The sequence below is a fragment of the Schistosoma mansoni genome, chromosome 5 (genome assembly GCF_000237925.1).
Source record: "Schistosoma mansoni strain Puerto Rico chromosome 5, complete genome".
NCBI classification, from domain to species: domain Eukaryota; kingdom Metazoa; phylum Platyhelminthes; class Trematoda; order Strigeidida; family Schistosomatidae; genus Schistosoma; species Schistosoma mansoni.
The window spans coordinates 3,897,782-3,915,836 of record NC_031499.1 but is presented as its reverse complement, the minus strand read 5'-3'; the positions used below and the strand labels follow the sequence as shown (position 1 = coordinate 3,915,836).

Below are 18,055 nucleotides of genomic sequence, written 5' to 3'. Positions count from 1 at the left end.
ATGTTCACTCTGGGAATCGAACACAGTACCCTCGCTTCAAACGCCATCGCATTGTCCACCCAGCTACTGAGTCCTGATAGCCCCTTGCTTATGCAATGGGGTTCGTACAATGGGTTCGAGTCTCAGAGTGAACATCAACTCTGAGATGCAGGTACATCCAGCTGACGAGTCCCAAATAGGACGAAACGCGCGTCCTGGATTCCACTGCTAGTCACTATCCATCGTTGCTTACAATGCTTGTGAATTAAGGCTATATCGAGGCAATATGCACAATATGCACATATGCCGATTAGAGACTGAGCAGTTGCAGTCCTAAACATCAATGGGAAGATTCAAACAAACATGACTAAGTGAATCTAACATGGAATATTTATTAAATGATGGCAATACAATTACATGTTTTATTGAACAATTACATAGGAAGAATACATCCTTATAATTGTTTCGTTTGTTGAGGAGTTTCAAAGTATTCATTGGAAACTTTAGTTTCCGGTTACTAACAAATATGTATATGACTTTCTCATATTGTAGGATTTCAGTTGATCATATATATTGTTCATTTCTTTCCTGTTCACTTTAAGAACACAGAAATTTACTTGTCTTCAAGATTTTCCAATATTTAAACAGGAATATATGAGTTTTGATTTGCCTGGTTGGCAATGGTCACTTGATCAACAATGTTTTGTTATATCTGGATCCAATATAAGTCAACATTGTCCTGGAGTAAGTTTCTTTGGAAATGTGAACTAAAATAGTAGTATGAGTGTAAATATTTTGAGGTTATCCAAAACAGGTCGATCACTACCTTGGAGTTATATATTTCATTTTTTAACTTACTTATTGTGTTCTACAGTCCGGTTCAGTTACAATAAACGCTTCCTAAGGTATGCAGAACCCATTAAACAAATGAAAACTGAAATGAATATGAAAGTTTAACTGTTAAGTAGAGTTATAAGCCTCATAAATCAGAAGCATCTGTAAGAATATCAATCTGACCTAGATAGAGATATTTAAGTTGAATAGGTGTATAACCGACTTTTAATATGGTTACTTGCTTATGATATCTTATCAATTGTTTGATGTTGAGATGAGACATAAACCATTGAATTTTTCCGCATGCACGTGATGTGTCTATACTCGACCAACCTTTCACTACATTTAACTTAACCATCAAATGAGTTAACGATAAGCACCATAACCTAAAACTCACATGGTGATGGGATTGAAAAAGGAATCACAAACTCATGCATATAAACAAAACACATCATATTACAATTTAAATAGATTTCATAACAAATGCCTTATTCAAAAAACACTCAAGTATGAATGGAGAGTTATTTGAATCAATTTGATTTGGATATTCAGATTAGAGTTGTGGAGATTATTGAATTTCACAGAAATCGCTAACTGAATCAAGTTGGATTATCGTGGATGCTCACTGCTGAGGAATCCCATACCAGGACGAAACGCCCGTTCAATGCTTTCACGTTTCCAGTCGTGGCCTAACTCAGATCGGTTCATGATTTCACTGAAAAACAACTTTTGTAAATCTATAAGAAGAGTTGGATGTTGGTTATCAGTATAATCCATGACGTTTGTTTCGTCCTGGTTGTGACTCGTCAGCTGGGCGTACTTGCATTCCAGTATATTGATATCTGAAAGCCACCAAAATCGTTCCTAACGACACGAACTATGTTTTTTCGTCTTTTTTTAGTATAAACCTTAGCTTGGCTGCTGTTGTATAACATTTTCTGAAAGCCATCGTTTAAATAGTTTTGTTGGAGAGTATATTATAGTTTGGTAACAAAATGGTATGAACAAAACAACCACATATTATTCTAGATATTGATAACTTGTGTAACTCGTCGTTCTCTTCCACATTAAAGAGAAAACGTCTGACAGTAGCTGAATTTGGGACTGGAGTCGTCTTCCATTAACGTGAATAATACCTTCTGCACTGCAGTTAACAAAGTTTTTCTCCAACGGTCAGTTGTTTGTTTGACATTATACTAACGCAGTACCGTTTGTCGTGCTTCTTGTTAGAAGGAATATACCGGATGAACTGTCCTGTTCCAAAATTCACGAGGAATACCGAAAGTGTGAAATTTAAGCATAGAGCTGGGAAATATCAACTCCAAGGTGTACACGATAACACATTACACGTTTAGAAAACGTTCAAAATTACTTTTCTATCGAGTCTTGTATAGCTATATGAATAAATGAATCTCATATTAAAATCCAAGACTCTAACTTAAATCTCATTGATTCGTCCATAACTTATAGTCTCTCCATGAAGTCTAATTCATTTGTATTGGTTGTTTGAGTCTTCTCATTGATGTTTAGGACTGCAATGGGACGAAATGTTCACCCTAGATCCTATTATTAGCTACCATCCATCTCTGCTTGAAATGCTTGTGACTTTATAGCAGTATCAAGTCAATCCGCATAGAATGCACATATACCAAAAAGAGACTGATGAATCTCAGTCTTAAACATTAATGGAAAGATCCAAATAACCGATATAGATGAATTATTTGAATATCATATTTTCAAAAGCAGTAAAAGCCTGAAATAACAAAAACGACCTCTTGAATATATAGTATGATTGACATGTTGATATAATTTTGAGTTGATCTGGTTGTATGAACACTCTGAGTCAATATGTTGCATAAGGATTTAGCTGACTCTGATCACCATTTGATCACATAGATTTTCACATCTCCTTGGTTCAGAAATTTCGGGAGACTATCTACGAGCAACAGCCATCTAATTATTAGAAAATATTTTTTGCTTAAACTGGATGGTGATCTTCCATCTAAATATTATTACTTCACTTTCTAATAAAGACTTTTACGATTATATCAATTAAATAGGTTGGAGAATACGCATGTCAAGAGTTATGGTGTTCAATGACTGGTTCAAAAGATCATTGTGATAAAATGTTAAATCATGGTCTACTAGATGGTACTCCATGTGGTGAGAAAAAAGTAAGGAAACTAGTTTTTGTACAGCAAATCAAATTGATTCTGACTGATTCCAAAGACGATGTTTTGTTTTTTACTACTTAATGATCTATTACAAATCTTTTAAAATTGTATCTACTTCTAGTCAACGCCTGTTTTTCTGTCAAGTTAATTCAGGTCAATCATACACGTATATTGTAGTTATTCAAATGACCAAACGTACATCTTCGTTACTGTTGTTCTTTTAAAATAACTGCACAAGAGATTGTGATAACAGTATACTTTAAGTTCAAACCAATCAGGATCGAGGATGCGACTTTTCGAATTTTGAGCGAAATTCAAATATCATGAATAACGAGATGTAAAAATACCTACGTACCCCACTCAAAACGTTTAAAATAATAGTGAAAAGTTTTTTTGCTACCATAGAATAAAAGCGATAGTAGTAAATATATCGAATACTTAATTGTTTCTTTAGATTTCATATAACAGGCAATTCGATACTAATCGATACTAGATCTAAATCCTAAACCTCCTATTCTGAAACAAACTTTAACCTAGTGATATTACATTTTCTGTATGAACTAATCAAATAACCCCGGTCGTGCTTGTGAGCGAAATTTATTCACCCAAGTGGCTACAGAGCATTTTGGCATTATACATGACGTTACAATATGTACATTTGTAACTATATTACTAAGTTTTCTATTTCGTTCCATCATAAAATTCATGTGAATATGGTGATGGTTAAGTGTACGGCTGATTTGTATACACCGGTGATTGGGAACGCTGACTCACATTGATAAAAATTGAATGGAATGATTATAAATATCTAAAAATAGGCGATTGGTTAACTTGAGTATTAAAATGTTTCCTTATACATCTACAAATACACGTTTAGTTGGCTGTGTAAATGACTTAATTACCTGTACATTGTGCATTATTTAACCTGATAATTTGCGATTAATGAAGCATAAACCATTTTGACTGGATGTTCAAAATTATACTTTTACGACGCAATGTACAGTTAGCCATATTGCTTTAGTAGAAATTAGCTGATTGAAACTCTTTTCAGTTATATTAGTCTTCCATCTTCTGACTATGTGTCTTAGGAATAGGACTAGTTCCCAATTTCAAGTATAAGCAGTAAGGAAGTGGACAAAGGTGATATGACACGGATACAACAAAGAACTTGTTTAATTATTGAAATACTTGAAGTGCTCATAGTGTACAAAAAAATAAGATGTTCAAAGCTTTCACATTGGTGTGAAATATTTTGGAAAGGTCTTTAGATTTTATTTAGCGCATTAAATTTGTTTAACATGTTAATTGTTATTAGAAAAGGCATAGAACTCATCACTAAAAAGCGATGGTATTTATTCCAAGTTATCAGGCTGTGACTTTGTACCACACACTTGAATAAAGTGTATTGGATAATTTCAAGTTAAAGAATCGTTAGAAGTTATTTTATACACTTGTTTCATCCACAAAAAGAACAGAAAGTGTTGAATCTGTTACAAGACTGTGGCCGGGAGACTTCCATCAGTATTTGTGATCATACACTCCATTCATGTTTTTTACCTGTCTACCTCTCATACGTTGATTTACGTAAGAAAATCGATTCCATAAGTTAATATTTCTACAAATGACCTTGAGCAACACTTTTAGTAAGATAGACATGTACGTGAAACTTATTATAGTCTAAAATTCAATCGATAAAATCCAGGTCACTCACGTGTTTTGGATCTTTACGAAGACAAGTTGAAATTCTGACCATGTGATTACATTAGAGTGGTAAGGGGGTTGATTTTTAGTCCACTCTTATGATAAACCTGTTGGGAAGTAGCAAGCACATAACTCAGTAATTTAATTTCATTTTATTCGTTAGAGCGGTCTAATCTACTGACGTTCCCAATCGTATACATGAATTAAGTTATTTATCAATTGATGTTAATAGCTCCCTGCTCCAATGATACTCAGATTCGATAACCAACCAGATAAGTAAATGATATTATAACTTAGTATAATTCGGACGCTGATGGCCACCACCCATCTCTGCTTATAAAGTATATTTCCACCAAAATCGAAGTAAATCAGTGTGGTTAGTGTTTAATTTAATAATTGGAGGGTTCATTTATTGATTACACTTTACATAAATGTTTTATCAAAATAGCTTTATCACTTTTCTATCTGTCAATTGATACAAGAAGTATACTAATCTTGGATCATAATGAAGTTTGATTTCAATTTGTTGTTTGGATTTAACATGAAGTTTTGGACTGATTACGTGTGATAAAGCATAAAACTTTGTACATGTAATATTAGAGTGATTAGCTTTAACATCATTTTCTTCTTTTAGGAATGCTTCCATGGTGAATGCATCGATTTGAATCCTCAGAAACTAGAAATCAATCAAAGATCAAATCAGTATACATCCTGGTCAGCTTGTTCACGAACCAATGGGATCGGTACACGTTATCGTACACGAAGATGCTTTAATAGGTTAGTAACACTGAATAATTTCTTAACTAGACAAATTTATACTATAAAGAATATAGAGTAAGGAATTTTTCCCAACAAATACGTATTATGAAAAGAGCAAGAACAAAGATTCTAGCAGAATAGCATGAATTCATTTTATTTTGTTGGTTCTTGCTCTTTTCAAAATTATAAAGGGAACTAGGTGTATGAAAATACGTATTATTTGTATGTATTTGTTGTTTGGATCTTCTCTGTGATGTTTACGACTGTGAGTGATCAGTCTTTTACATATTCTTGTAATTACTTTGCAAATCTTGATTTCTCGCTATTATGCAGTTGATAATAGATAATGCGGTTTGATCCACACAATAATCAAACTCATAACTGGACTCGACACTCGATGGATCACTACGTTAGTATAACGAGACACACACGGTTTCACAATATCTGACAAATGATTAAGAAACAGATTAGATGAACAACGGTTTACTAATACAAGTATAAACAGTCAGCACATCCTGAAAACCAAAGTATTTATCTCGAATGAATCAGAGTTGGGCATAAAATACTCCTTTTTATTTCTATATCTATACATGTCTATTTTCACACATTGACGAGTCACGGATCACCCAAAGCATTAATCATATAAAGTATACGGTAAACGGCATTCTAAACTATGAATAACAGTAATATAATATCACAAACTGTCTTTAGTTAAAAAAAAATCAAACCGATTGATTCTGATCCAGTGACTTCATATAGTAGCTTTATCCGCATGAAATCTAAATGTCTATGCTTTGTAATGGAAACTTGTTCTTAAAGTAACTATCTAGTGTAATGTCATTTTCAGTTGATTGGTTAAGGACTATTTTCTTTCGTTATATACTGAATAGTCTGTTTTTGAGAAGTATGATACATAGTCATCATACTCAACATCGTATTTTATAAGATAAATCAAATCTACCAGAGCGTATCCGTCTAATTAAGACTACGGACACACATTGGCTTAAAGTACCGACTAATTCGAAGCCTAGATTGGGCAGGGTTTCTTCTAGGACACTCATGAACCACCTTACATTTTTGATATACATTTTACCTTTTCAAAATTATCGTTACTTAATTGTAGACCTACTGCTCAGTTTTGTGGCATGTATAACTTAATGATCAATACATTTTGATTTCCTATTTGTGGTGAGTTGTGGCCGTGTAATCAATATATACAGACTTTTGACAATACCGGTATTCCGGCCGCTATCTTCTTGGTAGCCACTAGCGAGAGAAATAGCTCGTACACCAATGTGTGTAGGATTTCTTAGTCACTGATGACTGTCATTGGGTCGTTGGTTCGATTAGCACCAGTGAAGTCGTTATACAAAAATTCTATAGTCAAGAGTTCTGAGAAGGTGAGTAATCAAGAGGTTTACAATTCGCAACAAATCCAACTTAACAGATCAGTGGCAGTTTATCCACCATTAACCTAAGACTAATATTTGTAACTTCATGGTTTACAGTAAGCTTAACATGCAAGGTTGTACTAATTGCTGTTAGGGAATATATTGATTTGATGAATTGATCATTTCTCTCCATACTCTCCTTATCTAGCGAAAAGTTTAGAATCTTCACATATTTGCCTAATACATCGGTTTACTGAGATTTGTTTAAATATGTCAATTTTTTATAGTTGAAAGCGTGAGTCAATTGAAGCTAGACCACCATGGAAAACCTGGAAACACTGGACGGCCGTTTCGTCCTATTATGGGATTCCTCAGCAGTGCACATCCACGAACCTGCACTCTCAAGATTCGAACTCAGGACCTACCAGTCTCGAGCCAGGGGACTTAACCGATAGACCACTGAGCTGGCCGGCATCCAACGGTGTTAATGTCTAACTTGAACTGATCCACGAAGTTGAGCAACCATTCACCGATTGTCTTCAGTGAGTTCCTATCTCACGACAGACGTGGTTTGAACTCCACTGGTCACTGATTCTCACTAGAGCTCCTAGATGTACTTTTCGAAGTCACTAGTGGGCATATGATTATATTAATTATCAGAAGGGGTTTCCATGTTTCCAGGTTTTCCATGGTGGTCTAGCTTCAATTGACTCATGCTTTCAACTGTGAGAAATACTAAATCTCCACAAAACCCCTTTTGATAATAAGTATGTCAATGTTTGTTTTCAATTTGGGTTAGTAATCGTAAAAGTTTCAGATAGTATTTTTAACTGAAGTTTCCCATAATGCTTTCGATGTTCAATAATTGTGCTATATCTAGCATGTTTAGTTATTTTTCAGTTCACTTTAGTGAGTGAGTACAGATCCTATCCAGTAATCTGCATCAGATAAGTACTGAAAGTGCAGGATGCAGCACACTTATTGAACATTGAAAAAGACTGTGGGCAATCTTAGTTATTTAGTTCTTTTAGAAAAAAAAAAAGCTTCAACATGTGATTTTTATTTTGCTTAATCTATTGAACTATGGAAGAAATCAAAACAAATGTGAATTCAATGATAACGAGAGTATGTTTGAATATGAATTATGCGGTAAAAACACAGTAAGTCGTTATCTTTACATTGATATCATTATGAATAATAAATGTAGTTTGTATCAATCTAGTTGAAGCAGTTTTATTCAAGATTGGTCCAATTAGTAGACTGCATTCATCGAAAGTCAATCTCAGTGAAGATAACACTGAAAATCAGGAAGCACTAGGCAGATATTTCATTCTGATGTGAAAATTCTCAACTATGTGCATCCACTTGTTCATCAGGAGTCAAACCTTAGACCTTTAGGTTTCTTGGTGAACATAAATACTTAGTACCTTGCCCCTTTCACCCCTAATGGGTTATAAGCCACCAACCGGGATTCTTCAACCTGCTCTATCGTGGGTTATCTTTTCTAATCGTTTCCAACTGTTATTCGTTTACCTCTGTTTTTGTTTACCTCTGATTCCCGACAAAGTGTATTCTTTGGTATGTTTCTCTTCTTGGCTAACATGAATAACATTATGGCAACTGTGGTTTAAATTTATTTTTACATACGCTCACATATTAGTGAATAGTTTTTCACACCTTTCTCTTTATCCACTTCTCAAACCTGTCGTCCAATAATGTAATATAATCGGTTATTATTAAGATAGATATAAAAATCAACAATTTATTCAGTGATTATCTTTTTAGTAAAAATATGTTCTAGTTATCACTTTATCAGTAGTTTAGATTCAAGTTCGATCATGGTTACAGCCAAAAATAATTTCTTTTTCAGCATGTTATATCTTTACTTATTTCAGTGAGGAAAACGGTACACTTGAACTTATCGGGCACACATTTCGATGACCCTTAAACTGATCACTATCTTTTTTTTGAATATTTATGGTCATACACTCAAAATCGACCGTTGAAGATAAAGAAAACAAACTTACAGTTGTTTACCTGTTACCTGGCAAACATTTTAACATTAGGACCACTTAACCTGCTTCTTTGCAGTAAAATCATTCATTTCTAATGGGTATCATCTTCTGATGATTTATTCATTAGTATATACCTTATAAAAACTTTCTATGGTCATGATTAACCCAAACGGTAGCTCTATTTAAATTGACTGATTTCTACGTTAAATAGAATACACATTTACAAATCATAATTAATGAAACATTGTAATGGAATATCACATTCCAATTCTCCATTCAATTTAACCAATTACAATGGCTTGGATTAACTGTTCACTGAATTTCAAATCATTATTACTATTATCATTAGATCAATTCATTATTAGATTTTTGGTACAATATAGAATTCTCAGCACAATGTATTTCAACAAGTTTCCGTTTCTTATTTCTTGATCGATCCTGACTGAGTGATCATCAGTTAGAAGTTAACAGTCCAGTCCGTGGACATCTAAATAATGTACATTATTTTCGCTGCATACTACCAGCAACCACGATATCTCTAATTGGGCCTTTGTAACTTGTACAACGAAAAATTGTACACTAATTAGAAACGCACCTGAATAGGTTATCTGATTAATAGCTATAATGATGTATTAATACAAACAAAATTAGATAACTTGTTGAAATATCTAGATGGCAGGAACAGGTAGCTTAGATGTTCAAGCAGACCGCCTTTAAGTTGTTTCACTGGAAGCATTTAATTATTGTCTCTATGTATATGATTGAATTTTTTAGGATGAAGAACATTTAAAATCCATAGATTATCGAGAAAAACAATGTTCACGATTTGATCAATTTAAATTAAGAGGAATATATCATAAATGGTTACCTTATATTTATTCTCAAAGTAAGTCATTTCTATAATAGGTTTGTATGAAATAATATGACATTCTGCATATTGTTTAAAATTTCACTTCACTGACTGATTGAAGTTAGACAACTAGAGAACACTGGACAAATGCATTCTCATAGTTTTAGGACTCTTCAGAAGAGTTATTCAATGACATCACCTGGAATCGATCGAGTTACTCCAGGTATGACCTTTAAATATGGAGTCAGTTTTCAATCTCAACTTATTAAATACTAAAAGGATTAATTATTTAAAAATATACATTATAATGAGTTAACACACAAGATTCAAATTTACACCTGTCACCTTCGATTACCGATAGTAATGATGAAACAGGAATCATTTGCACAACACTAATGATCATATATACATGGTAATTAAATGCTTTTTAAGGAAAAAATGTAACCCAGAGAACGGTCAGAGTTGAATAAAGTTTAGTGTACAGTAAATGAATCCTGTATACAGTCAATTGGAATTACATACTTTGGAATGTAGTCAGTAGTGAGAGTTCTGTATGATAGTGACGATTTTATCAAGTATGCCCTATTGTCAAAGAAGGTCCCATAAGGTTCTCCCATCTACACTGTCAAATGCTTTCTCATAGTCGAGGAAGTTGTTGTATGGTGACGAGTTTCATTCGATTGATTGTTCAGTAGTAATCTGTAGTGTCACGATTTGGTCTATGCTCGAGCGATTCTTGTGGAATTTGACCTGTTGATCTCAAAGTTGAACGTCTACTGAATTTCCCAATCGGTTCAACAAAACTCTGTTGAAAACTTTTCCTGGTATCAATAGTAGTGTGATGCCTCTACATATGAGTTATCACACTTGGTCCAATCTCCTTCCTTCGGTATATTAATGAAGTATCCTTCTCTTCAATCTGTCAGAACTTGTTCCTCCTCCCGAATCTTCCTGAATAGAATATGAAGCATGTTTGCAGTTACTAGTATGCCTGACTTCAGTACTTAAACTAGTGTGTTGTCAAATCCTTCCACTTTCTCATTCTTGATTTGTCTGACGGTCATTCAGATTCCCTCTAGTGTTGAAGGCGTAACATCTATCGAAATATCTGCTTCGTTGTCCGGTGGGTTCAGTGTGGCTGGTCTATTCAAGAGTTCTTCTGTATGTTCTACCCACATGCTCCTCTGTTCCCGAATCTCAGTGCTTGGCTTGCTTTCTTTTTTTTTGACCGGTCGCTCTGGTTTACTATATTTCCCTGTTGATTTGTTTGTTGTATCACATAATTGTTTCACAATTCCTTTTCTTGTAGCTTTTCCCGCTTTAGGTCTTCCACGTATACCCGCTCGTCAATTCTGATGCCTTTCTCTGTATGAATTCATTCAGTAAATATTAGTACGAGATATAATGGAATATAATGTGATAGTGTAACGACATATCAGGAATCGTTACTATTGCATATCAGAGCATAGTAGTTATTGCCTTCATTATCTAGACACACACATACCCACATGTGCACATACAGGCACGTATAAGCTACTTTAATTAAAACATAGATAAATGAACGAAGAATATTCTTTCCAATAAATTGCCCACAGGTTTTACAATTATATATCCAAATTAATATTCCGAATAGTGGCCAGGTTGAAGGCAAAGTGTATCGTGTAAAGTTATAGCCTGTGAATTTACACATATAATTGTAGAACATGAAGAGGATTTATTGAAAAGAATATTCTTCGTTCGTATTCTAAATACATTTAACATGGTTATTCCACTTTAGGTAAACTGGTACATTTGAAGGTGACTGGCTTATCAGTTTTTTTGAATTTACCACTAAACCATTAACAATTCATCGTAACTCTTATTTTGCATTCGAAAACTTACATCGTTTTGTTTACTTATTGATATTTCTCTGTATTTTCTTTTCACATTTCCAAGGACCATGTAGTTTAAGTTGTTATTCATTACAAAGTGGTCAAATTCTTGATGCATCAATGTCAGTTAGAGATTCAACGCCATGTACATATGATAATCCTGATGCACGTTGTATACAATCAGTTTGTATTGTAAGTAATGATACCTCGTATACAAACTTATTACATTGATAAATGAAATTTGAAAATAGTGTTGTCTATTGTAAATTGTAAACATGAATGATATCAGAGCTTATTCATGTAACTCTAGAGCATTTTATCTTTGACGTTATGATGAAGTTGCAGTTTCTTGTTATTGATATTATTGACTAAATGTCATTAGATTTTGTTAATGTTAGATCTTTGCAATGTATTAAATTTTCGGTTGGTCAATAATTCTTCGAATACAACGCAATGAATAGGAAATCGAATAAGCTGGATGATTATCACACACTTCAATGTTAATAATTCATACTGCTAATAGAGAAGATTGGACTGTTGGCATAAATTCATTTTTTGTACCGAAGTTAAATGTGTAAAGGAGCAACTCTATCTTTATAGTAACATGTAGTGACTTTGGGTATACAACACAATTAGGAAATTAAAAGTGATGATAACCAATCACGTAACAACATATGTTATTATGGAAATATAAGTTCAGAAAATTTGATCGAGGTTCTAAATAACCAACTAACATGTAATAAGAAAAAACCAAAAAATTCTGATCTCTTGTTAGCAATTTGTTCTCCAAAGAAATGTTTTAGATATTATCACCATTGGATGCCGACTGACTCATTGGTCTAGAGGTTAATCACTCGTGAGCGAAACTGATAGGTTCTGGGTTCGAATCTCGCTAGGCGGGACCGTGGATGCGCACTGCTGAGGAGTCCCACAATAAGACGAAACGGCCGTCCAGTGCTTACAGGTTTTCCATGGTGTTCTAGCTTCAATTGATTTACCAAAACCTTCAAGATTAATGTACTTTTTAATCGGTGTATGGATACCTTCGAATAATATTTCTAATTATATATATAACTCCCATATAAGTGATACAAATTAATTCGTTGTGAACTTAAAGTCGAAATACTTTTTCTCGAAGATTTCAATAATGCGAGACTGAAAATCCTAGGTTTGACCCCCAATCGCAGGATCGTGGATATGCACTATCGATAATTCTCATACTAGAGTGAAATATCCATCCAGTGGTTCTCGGTTTTCAATGATAGTCTAGCTAAGATCGATTCATGATTTAAACTATGAAATGTAGTATTTTATAACTGAAAAGTCATTTAAACTTCAGGGTAACCTTATGGGTTTATTAATGTTTTTCTGTATAGAATTTCGACTGTTTTGGTCAGGTAAATGGCACTGCTAGAAGAGATCAATGTGGAGTTTGCCAGGGGAATAATTCAACTTGTACTTTTATACAACATAGAATTCAAAGAGTTCGTAAGTATTTTTTCTGTTTTACGAACGATTGATATACTTTTAATATAAACAGGAACTAATGTGAACTCCATAGATCAGGTGATAGATACATGACGTTTCAACAGTTATCCTAATGTTATGGAATCCAGGTGAAACATAAGAGTTTAGAAAACTCTTGATATTTAAAAAAGTCAGAGAAGTTCGAACTAATCACAATTGATTGATTACTGGGTGGTGATCAATCAATTGTGATTACATATCAGTCCTACAGGAGGTCGGTGGCGGCCCGAATAGCTCAGTGGTAACGTCTCTGACTGTGAATCTGGGTGACACGGGATCGAGACCGTCGGGGAGCACCAGTTCCATCAAGATTACAGGTACACCATGCTGACGCGTGTCATGTGGCACGAAACCCGGGTCTAGGGTTTCTTAACGACCCCCTCCAACCATCATCTTAAATCTGAACTAAGAATGTGTAGCTCCATATGTTTGATTACTAATATACATTAACCTTGAGATACAACAAACTCAACAAACGAAAAGTGACAACAACCAATCAGATAAGGGCAAAATTACTGTAGACGTATGAATATAAAATGTGTTACCGTGGTACTCCTTAATCGTAGAACTGTTATTTATCAATAAGAAAACTAGTTAATCTGAACACTCCTTATCGGAAACAATGTATACATTCAGCTTTTCTCTTTTTAATATGGCCATCATTTCCAATGAATTTGAGTAGTTTCAATATTTTCATAGTTGAAATCATGAGTCAATCGAAGCTAGACTACCATGAAAAATCTGGAAGCACTGGACAGCCGTTTCATCCTATTATGAGACTCCATGGTGGTCTAGCTTCAATTGACTCATGATTTAAACTATGAAAATATTGAATTCTCCACAAAACCCCTTCTGGTTTCAATATACATATTAGACATTGTGAACTTTTACAAAGCACGTATTGAAAACTTTCGATAATGACAGAATTTTAGTGGAAACATTTGATCAGATGCATTATCTTACTTTGGTGACACTTCTGTCAATGTTACATCATGAGAAAAATTTAAAAACTGATAAATTAAAAGTTTTGTCACAATGAACGTTTTCCACCAATTCCAACTAATATTCCAGTATTATGACATCGGTTTATCCAATGTTCATTTTATTTATATTTAACTGATAAGAGTTTATATCAATGGTTTACAAGCAATGGTAATGGAATTCCAGTGAGGTATATCAGGTCCATAAGAAATCTATACTTTGACTGGGTCTATCTTACACTTTTGATGCTGCTGAAAATCAACATATTTTCTTGTTTAGTTATCTAGGGCCCGTGGGATTGAACCGTAAGAAAGGAGAACAGTTGTATAAATCTATTCCGAGTATTGATTAACTCGCCTAGACTATGTATCTAATACCAATAAACTTCGGCTAACCAATGACGTGACAAACGTGAGATAATAGCCAGGAGTAAGAGTAAATCACCATTGGTTTACTCGCCAGATAGCTAGAATAGAGAAAGACCCAGAAAGCAGATAACTAGTTATACAGTTCTAACTTATGGATCACTCATAAAATAATATAAAGCGAAAGCCTTGACAGCACGGCGACAGAAATAAGAAATTAAAAAAGTGAACATAATTGAGTTGTAATTGGAAGAGAACTGATTGGTAGGCCTGTAATAAATTAACAATAATTTGGCAAATGTAAAACACATCAATGATTACCGTGTTAACAAAAAGCCTACAAATAGGAGAATACAAGAATACATTACAATACAATATAAACGATAAATTCAGATAGGGCTGTTCTGAATGTTCAAATTTACTGATTATTTATCCGGACAGCAAGATACACATAAAATGCATTTAAAAAAAATTTTTGGTTATTCTTTTTTTCCTGTTGGAGGGTGTGTAATTAGTTTGTTTTATGAAAAAGGTTACTAATAATGTGTACGCTTCAAAGTTTTTCAGATCATAGACCTTTACCTGACTGATAATATGACTGGTGGATAGCAAATAATTGAAGTAACTAATTAGTTGACAATAATTTAGGAAAGTTTTATAATAACAGATTGTGTCAAAAAGTAAGTTTACAATACGAGGAACATATTCCTTCTAAATATATGATAAGCCAATTATTTAATAATTATTGTTATTTTATGTAAGTAGTCCTACAAGTTAAGTTTCCATCACTAATGAGCACATGATAATTATCATTATGCAATTGTGGAGATTATTAAGTTTTTGATTAAGATCATGAATCGATCAATGTTATTTAATAATTTCATTACCCTAACAATTTCTATAGGATAGACTTTTACGTGTAAATTATTTGACCTTTAAATCAGTAATTTTGATCAGTAGGGGATTTGTGGAGATTTCAGTATATTTCAAAGTTGAAATCATGAGTCAATTGAAGCTAGACCACCATTGAAAACCTGGAAGCACTGGACGGCCGTTTCGTCCTATTATGGGACTCCTCAGCGGTGCGCACCCACGATCCCGTACCCACGAGATTCGAACCCAGGACCTATCAGTTACGAGCCAGAGCCCTTAACCGATAGACCACTGAGCTTGACGGCATCCAACGGTGTTAATGTCTAAATTGAACTGATCCACGAATTATGAGCGACCATTCACCAATTGCCTTCAGTGAGTTGTTATCTCACAACAGACGTGGTTGAACTCCACTGGTCACTGCTTCCCACTAGAACTCCAGGACATGTATCTTGAAGTCAGTCACTAGTGAGCATATGATTATAATCAGAAGGGGATTTGTGGAGATTTCAGTATATTTCAAAGTTGAAATCATGAGTCAATTGAAGCTAGACCACCAGTAATTTTGGTTTATGATGGATTTTCTTTGAGATCTAAATCTACTAACTAGGATGTTTCTCAACTTCGATAACTGGTTATTGACTTCATTTATTAGTCAGTAACACATACAATAGATCTTGTTCATCTCTCTAGATGAAAGCTTTTAGTCACATCACAAAAAAGTTGGTAATCGGATAATGTTAAAATGTTCCATAATACATTGGGGTAACTCAGACTGATACTGATACTTAAGCTTCTTATAAAAGTAATCATTCAACCAGTCAATCATATGCACTTGTAATCAGGAGATTTTTGGTTAGGACAACATGGCCTTTTCATTCGTAAACTTTTGAGTCGCCCACTTCATCAGCTATCTGCTTTGTAAGCATTTCCGTTATTCATTCATAATTTGGGAAAAATCCTAATTAGTTTCCTCTTGTAATCCATCTTAGTTCCATTGAATGAAGAATATCGTATGCTATACGTGATTCCACGATATGCAAGACATTTAAAAATTTCAAAGAATTACGGTAATCATGTATTAGGTAAGTTGAGAATTTCCTTCATTCATTTTGCGTTTGGTTAAATTAATTTTTCGAATAGTGAATGTGTTGCATTTTGTGGTTCGATTCAGTTATGATAAATACTTCCTGCGGTAAATTAAACCCTATATGTAGTAGAGTAAACTGAAATGAGTAGGAAAATTCAATTACCCTAGTGAATCACATTGTATTCAAATCATAGGCATATATACAACTTTTATTTCTGACCCAGTCAAAGACATGATGGATGAGACTTTGAGAACGCACATAATTAACCTCAACATATGGCATAACTCGTTTTTAAAATCTTATCTATCATTTGATGTTGAAATAAAATGACACAGACACGAGATTTACCTATACTCACCTTAGGCGATCACAATGAATCGATTGTTATAGGCTACTGAAGATAATGGAATCTTGAGATTATTAGACTTGAACTAATAAAATAACAAAATTTAATTGTAGTACATTCTATCGATTAATCCGTAAATGTACAAGATACATTAGCCAAAAAAACGGCTAATCTGAATAATCTCATGAAGAAAATGAGAACAATGACTAAATTGATAAATCATTATATTCAATACAGAAAGGAAATAATCAATCAATCTCATTAATATCTGGGCGGAGGTTAGAAGTAGTCTCCACGGGACCGTGAACCGTTAAAAGTCAATAGATACTAGAGAATAAACTAACATGACTTTGGTCACTACTCGGTGATTTCCCATTTGCAAATACCTCAGCCATACATACAGTAAGTCAGTTGTGAACGAACAACCACAGTGGTAATATCAAAAGCCGTGACGCTAACGCAACTAGACTAGAAATCCACAGTATGTATCAGTCCCCTCCAGAGTACTAGTATACCTAACTGAACACTAACAAATCGTATTAAACCTAGTTTTAAAGTTTCTTGACGACTACTTCTAATCACACATTAACTCAACATTTCATCATGAACCGCATAATCCAATCAGTATAAAAAACAAGCATGATGTCAGCCACTACCTAGTAATCGATCACTTGTAAAAGAAGAAAACACATCATGATACATCAACTAGAGAGTCAATCTTAAAATTACCATGATTTAATTTAAGACCGCTCATTGCGACACCATCCTCATTACATACAAGTTAATACATTGAAGACCAGACCTCATGACTATTAAGTTACTAACCAATTACTTTTTCGAACATTGTGAATGTTCATTTTGTCATTCTGCAGGCCTATTCGACATGCAACATTTCCAATTCTTTCTAAAAGGTGATGAATTAGAACTGGACACTAAATTAAGACGTGTTTATTTTGCAACAGAGTTTGTATTTGATCCAGGGAATCCAATGAGTAAATCAGCCGACAGTTTCATTCAAATTCAAACAAAAGGAACAATTTATGGGGATGTCGCTATTCAAGTATGTTGATTATCAATTATAACCATCATTTTTTTTACAACGTAGGTTATTACAACGATTTTACATAACTGCTCGAAAATAAGAAAGTATCTTAATAATGATCTATTGGTAAAAATCATAGTATACCACCGACCTTAATGAAAGTTAATTACAGACATCAAATGGTGTCATCAAATCTCTTATTAAAACTCAACTACTCCTATTGCTTAGTATTTTTGGACACTACTTCACTCGACCA

The 18,055-nt window shown here is 33.9% G+C and overlaps 1 protein-coding gene across 1 annotated transcript in view; it reads left to right on the top strand.

Moving 5' to 3' along the window:
• Smp_146730 (ADAMTS14 peptidase (M12 family)) overlaps nt 1-18,055 on the top strand; it is a gene marked incomplete at its 5' end in the record, with an annotated part of 40,029 nt that overhangs the window by 19,716 nt on the left and 2,258 nt on the right. The window contains 9 exons of the mRNA XM_018797674.1: nt 582-723; nt 2,874-2,987; nt 5,323-5,465; nt 7,929-7,998; nt 9,628-9,739; nt 11,639-11,766; nt 12,951-13,062; nt 16,313-16,405; nt 17,630-17,817. Of these exons, the coding sequence (XP_018652693.1) occupies nt 582-723; nt 2,874-2,987; nt 5,323-5,465; nt 7,929-7,998; nt 9,628-9,739; nt 11,639-11,766; nt 12,951-13,062; nt 16,313-16,405; nt 17,630-17,817 (1,102 nt within the window). The remainder of the gene's footprint in view (nt 1-581; nt 724-2,873; nt 2,988-5,322; nt 5,466-7,928; nt 7,999-9,627; nt 9,740-11,638; nt 11,767-12,950; nt 13,063-16,312; nt 16,406-17,629; nt 17,818-18,055) is intronic.